Source organism: Danio rerio, chromosome 17 (assembly GCF_052040795.2).
Source record: "Danio rerio strain M-AB ecotype USA chromosome 17, GRCz13ab, whole genome shotgun sequence".
Classification (NCBI taxonomy): Eukaryota; Metazoa; Chordata; class Actinopteri; order Cypriniformes; family Danionidae; genus Danio; species Danio rerio.
This window is the reverse complement of record NC_141037.1, coordinates 4,203,704-4,210,314: the sequence shown is the minus strand read 5'-3', so window position 1 is coordinate 4,210,314 and position 6,611 is coordinate 4,203,704. Positions and strand designations below refer to the sequence as shown.

The following is a 6,611-nucleotide window of genomic DNA, read 5'->3' as shown; positions in this document are numbered from 1 at the left end:
CAATGAAAACATATAGAGGAACACTTTCGCATGTCGAGATGTTCATGATATGTGTGTGTGTTCCTGCTATATATGGGCGCTCACGGGCACACGCAAAGCTTGAAGGTAAACAAACAACGGATTATCATAAACATTTTATCGATAATTATTTACACAGTTGGCATTAAGAAGGAACATAGAAACGTTATCTGACTAACATCTAGCAGCTAAATGTGTCTGGAAAAATATTCAAAGGCTTTTATTCTCATAAACCGCGCGCACGTGAATGCGTCTGCCTGTTCTGATTGGCTAAAGCAGGTGTCTCACGTCAGCATGTTCTAGACGTGGACGCGCTCTTTCCGGCAATCTTCCTTCTGCATTCACACAGCGCAGCATTCCGGCAAATTACCGGTAATGTTACAACTTCTCTTTTCAGAAAATAGCCAGAACGAATTTACCGGTATTTTCAAAAAGGACCTGTTCACACATACAACCTTTCCGGAAAATTGCCGGTAATTTTCCGGAAAGGTCTGTATGTGTGAAAGGGGCTAATGTCTGACCCGACCATCTGAATGTGTCAGCAGAAATGGAGACTCATCAGAGCAGGCAACGTTTCTCCAATCTTCTATTGTCCAGTTTTGGTGAGCCTGTGTGAATTGTAGCCTCAGTTTCCTGTTCTTAGCTGACAGGAGCGGCACACGGTGTGGTCTTCTGCTGCTGTAGTCCATCCGCCTCAAGGTTGGACGTGTTGTGTGTTCAGAGATGCTCTTCTGCAGAGCTCAGTTGTAACGAGTGCTTATTTGAGTTACTGTTGCCTTTCTATCAGCTGGAACCAGTCTGGCCATTCTCCTCTGACATCAACAAGGCATTTGTGCCCACAGAACTGCCGCTCACTGGATATTTCCTTTTTTTAGACCATTTTCTGTAAACCCTAGAGATGGTTGTGCGTGAAAATTCCTGTAGATCAGGAGTTTCTGAAATAATCAGACCAGCTCGTCTGGCACCAACAACCATGCCACATTCAAAGTCTCTTAAATTCCCTTTCTTCCCCATTCTGATGCTCAGTTTGAACTGCAGCAGATCGTCTTGACCTTGCCTAACATGACTAAATGTGGCCAGTGAGTATATATATATATATATATAACCTGATACTGCTCGTTCAACAGACATTTAACTGACTATAAGAAGTACATGTCAACTTACACTAACCCCAACCCAAACCTAACAGTCTACTTATAATCCAATAAGATTCAACAAATGGACCATCAAAATAAAGTGTGACCTGCTTGGTAACTATTTGTCTAAACAATTATAACTAATGGTCACATTTCTTAATTAATATGAACACGTTTGTAAGTATTGATTCATTAATTTACCAGATGTTTGACACTTCACTTTGTTTGACATTCAGCAAATCTCTATGGGACAAACTTATATGTGAAGTTTATTCATAAACTAATTTCGAGAGGAGCACGTGATTATGATTGAACACGGCTGGTTCTGCATTAGCATGCATGATCCACCAATCAGGCCATTCCTAACCACTATAAAGAGCCAGGGTTTTTTCAATACAGTCATCTTCGATTTGAAGAATCCCCCCTTCCACCTCTACCTTTTCACCTTTCCCTCCATAGGGCAGCACGGTGGCTCAGTGACTAGCACTGTCGCCTCATAGCAAGAACGTCACCGGTTCTAGTCCTTTAACAGGCCGGTGGTCGTTTCTGTGTGTAGTTTGCATGTTCTTCCCGTGCTTGCGTTGGTTTTCCCCGTGTCCTCCGGTTTCCTCCAACATTCCAAAAACATGCACAACAAGTAAATTAATAAATCTAAATTTTGCACTACAGTTAATCTCTCACCATGCAGCATATCTTTTCATAGCATTCAATTTTTAGTCATCAGTTTTTATCAAGGGGGAGTTGTCGAGATCTACCTGAGCTCAAGGCTCCCCTCTCGCCCTCCAAACGGGAGGGAGCCCAGGGCTCAAGAACCTTTGAGCTCAGGGCTCTCTCCCGGGACAGCATGCCAAACTTGCTTATAATCAATCATCAGCTAAGTGTGAACTCTTAAATGTGTAATTAATATTCCAGATCCATGCCTTTTCTATAGTATAAATACATTGATCAACTTATTTCATTACTTTGAGCTTTTTGTGTGTGTGTGTGTGTGTGTGTGTGTGTGTGTGTGTGTGTGTGTGTGTGTTGTTGTTGGATTTAGACTGCATTTTACCGTATACGTAAGGTATGAAATGTCAAAAACTAAACAAAAGTCAGTTGTGAGGCATAATCTTTGGTTTATTCATATAAAGATGCAGTCTTCAGCAATTGTGTTTGTATGTTAAACACTGTGAGCTCTGTGCATCTTGTTAAAGAAGCCGTTATTAACGCAATATAAATGAACCTTTTAATGATTAAAAATGTTTAAACAATTCAAAATTAATTCCGTATTTAATTAAATGCACAAAACAAACAATGACTGCATGCACAATCAAATAAATTATAGATAGCAAACCTTCCGTATGCAAAACATATCACGTATGAAGGTAAGTTTGCATTTGACTCTTAAATTTGTGTATTTTATTGCTGCGTGCGAGCAGTGAAGTCAGCCAGGATCCATTTTTTCAGTCTTGTTTTTTGTCTCATGAGTACAGTGTGAGATGCATCCACTACAAAAACAAAGCATTAGTTAATCAGCGGATATGAATAATGAGGTTTAATTCTCATTACATTAATATATAAGTATAAAAGAATTACTTCATTTTCTCCCAGCATCATGTTTGGGCCCCCAGCAGAGAGTCTCTTGAATGTTTCTGGTGATAAAAATAATAGAGTGATTATGCCATTTTCTCCCCGTGGAGTTTGCATGTTCTCCCTGTGTTGGCGTGGGTTTCCTCCACAAGTTCAAAGACATGCGGTGAAGGTGGATTGGGTAGGCTAAATTGACCGTAGTGTATGTGTGTGAATGAGCGTGTGTGGATGTTTCCCAGTGATGGTTGCAGCTGGAAGGGCATCCGCTGCATAAAACATATGCTGGATAATTTGGTGATTCATTTCGCTGTGGCGACCCCTGATTAATAAAGGGACTAAGCCGACAAAAAAATGAATGAATGAATGAATAAATAGTATAATGAATCGTAAAATGAAAAAAAAAATACACACATAATCAATTTAAGTGTTTTGATATAGTTATGGCAGTGTAAGAGGCTGAATTATCATATGCATTTGATTATATGACAAAACATGTCTTTTCGACTCAAGAAGGTCCATACTGACTACCAAGTTAGATACTAATAAGATCTGTTGTGTGGACTTTGGGGGTTTTATGGTGTGGTCACATGTTGATTGGTCAGTTTGAATGTCTTGAATGACTTTAGTCACATGGTCAAAAAATATACAAAATAGGTGGTAAACTCGAGCTCTGTCTCTTTTCCTGCCCTCCTTCTCTCCTGCTCCTCTCCTCTACTCCTCTGGAGTCTATCTTCTCTGACTCTACTGCTATCAGGCTTTTGGGCCAGCTCAATCTGTCTATCTCTCCCTCCCTCTGTGTCTCTCCTTCTACCTCTGGTAACTTTAATTTTACATTTAAGCTGGGTACAATTTATACCATATGTATTATCAGTTCATATTTTATCATTTTATACAGTATTTTGTATTTTGTTATAGAATTATTGTCATTAAATCATCTCATTTTCAAATGTTTGTGAATTACTTTTGATTTAACGTCAACACTTAATTGTTCCATATTGCAATACAATACAATCACATAATATCAACGCTCTCCCACATTTATAGCTATTAACACTGCACTTATTTCCGTTTTTGGTATGAGACTGCAGAAGAATGGTTTGACTAGAAATGTACAGTTTTTTTACCATCATGCTGATCACTTTTTAGTCGCTCGGCAGAACTACAGTTCGAACCGCTGTGGTTTAAAGACCGTTCTTACAGCAGTAAAAATAAATAAATAAAGAAATTAACTTGGGTGCAGACTGGGAACCATAGGGAAATTGTGTTAGCAATTGAAAAGCAACACATATGCATTATTGGATCTTACTTTGATTACATGCACAAGTTATTTTATTATTATGATACACTGTAAAATATATTCTTGCAGGATTATTTTTTTTTAGCTGAATCAAATGAATCTTTCTATTTATTTCAACTTACAGTTGAAGTCAGAATTATTAGCCCCCTGGTTATATTTTCCCAAATTTCTGTTCGACGTAGAGCAGATTTCTAATCATAATAGTTTTAATAACTCATCTCTAATAACTGATTTATGTTATCTTTGCCATGATGACAGCACATAATATTTGACTAGATATTTTTCAAGACACTTCTATACAGCTTAAAGTGACATTTAAAGGCTTAACTAGGTTAATTAGGTTAACTAGTTTGGGTAATTATGATGGTTTGTTTTTTGCTCTCAAGAAAAAATATAGCTTAAAGGGGCTAATAATTGTGACCTTAAAATATATATATTTTTTATTTATTAAAAACTGCTTTTATTCTAGCCAAAATAAAACAGATAAGACTTTCTCCAGAAGAAAAAAATATTATCAGACATACTGTAAAAATTTCCTTGCTCTGTCAAACATCATTTGGGAAATATTTAAAAAAGAAAAGAAAATTCAAAGGGGGTGAATAATTCTGACTTTATCTGTACATCAATATAACTGACTAAAATATGAAGTTTAACTTTGTATACATTGAGTTGAAACCTGATTAACATATTACAATAAGTTAAAGCGAAAATATTTATCGTCCTGACTTTTTTGTCTTTACATTTTTTAAAGTGTAGTTTAATACCATATCCTCAAAATATCTGAACAGTGCTTAATATCATTTACTTTCCCCCCTAAACATTTTGTATTCTCATGTTAACTTACACAAATAATGTAAGTAATCCCATTGTAACTTGGAACTGTTAAGTTGACTTAATTTTTATATGTATGCTTATTGTACTCACTTTTTAAAGTCAACTCATTCTTTTTTGCATGAGTCAGACTATTTTAGCACGTCTGTTTTCAAATAATTACTGTAATTATTACAATTTTACACATTTGGTGCTTCATTAAGCCTATAAAATCAAAACTATAGCCTGTGTTGAATTTGGAAGACACACTGGAGTCTGGAAGAGCAGATTTATTTTACACTCTCAGAAATAAATGTACGTGAGCTGTCACAGGGGTGGCACCGTTTCAAAAGGTACACATTTGTACTTAAAGGCTTCTTATTGGTACCTTAAAAGTTTATATTAGTATCTGAAAATTTTAAGAGGAACACTTTTGTACTTTTTAGGTATACTAGTATGTACCCTTGAGGTATTAATATGGGCCTTTTAGGTACACATTTTCACCATTTAGACAGCCTAATGACAGCTCGCATATCTTTATTCCTGAGAGTGTAGTTACTGTCATTTTGCTAGATAGAGAAAAGTTGTGGAAAAGCAAATATAATAAAGGTGTATTGGTAAAAGTCATTAGTTTACTTTTATTATTTTTTTAAAGTTAGTACAATAAGCATAATTATAAAAACACAGTCAATTTAACAGTTCCAGGTTACAATGGGTTTACTTACATTATTATTGCAAAGACGACTTGTTTCTATTGGGACATTTGGTTTACTTGCTTTAAATAACTAATCACTTTTTACAGTGTTCCAAACATTCAATCATGTTGTCCTAACACAGATTAAGTTCATTCATTCATTTTCTTGTCGGGTTAGTTCCTTTATTAATCTGGGGTCGCCACAGCGGAATGAACCGGCAACTTATCCAGCATGTTTTTATGTAGCGGATGCCCTTCCAGCCGCAACCCATCTCTGGGAAACATCCACACACGCATTCACACATACACTGATACACTACGGACAATTTAGCCTACCCAATTCACCTGTACCGCATGTCTTTGGACTGTGGGGGAAACCGGAGCACCCGGAGGAAACCCACGCGAAAGCAGGGAGAACATGCAAACTCCACACAGAAACGCCAACTGAGCCGAGGTTCGAACCAGCGATGTGGGTTCTTGCTGTGAGATGACAGCACTACCTACTGCGCCACTGCATCACCACTAATTAAGTTACCAAAACAAAATTAGGTGGATTGAAGATAAAAAAAAAATTAGGCTTCCCAAAACAATCTTCAGAATTATGTTGTTAAAGCTTAACTTCAGCAGAAATAGTTAATTTTAAATGTGTATATGAGTTTTATACATTCATTTATTCATTTTCCTTCGGCTTAGTCCCTCATTTATCAGGAGTCGCCACAGCGGAATGAACTGCCAACTACTCCAGCGTATGTTTTTACACAGTGGATGCCTTTCCAGCTGCAACCCAGTACTGGGAAACATCCATACACACTCATTCTCTCACACACACACACACACACACACACACACACACACACACACACACACACACACACACACTACGGTCAATTTAGTTTACCCAATTCACCTATAGGGCATGTGTTTGGACTGTGGGGGAAACCGTAGCACCCGGAGGAAACCCGCGCCAACATAGGGAGAACCCCACACAGAAATGCCAACTGGCCCAGTCGGGACTCAAACCAGCGACCTTCTTCCTGTGAGGTGGCAGTGCTAACCACTGAACCACCGTGCTGCCCACGTTTAGCTT

General features: G+C 37.7%; 1 protein-coding gene across 7 annotated transcripts in view; it reads right to left on the bottom strand.

Moving 5' to 3' along the window:
- Positions 1-2,249: 2,249 nt before the first annotated feature.
- zgc:136872 overlaps positions 2,250-6,611 on the bottom strand; it is a 413,995-nt gene continuing 409,633 nt past the window's right edge. For 6 of the 7 annotated variants that reach the window (XR_015512723.1, XR_015512724.1, XR_015512725.1 and 3 more), the window contains 2 exons: positions 2,730-2,785; positions 2,250-2,641 (listed from right to left, as the gene is read on the bottom strand). Coding sequence is in view for 3 of the 7 variants with exons in the window: in XM_087289484.1 (XP_087145610.1) it covers positions 2,615-2,641; positions 2,730-2,785 (83 nt within the window). In the remaining 4 variants the exon portion in view is untranslated. 7 annotated transcript variants of the gene reach the window in all.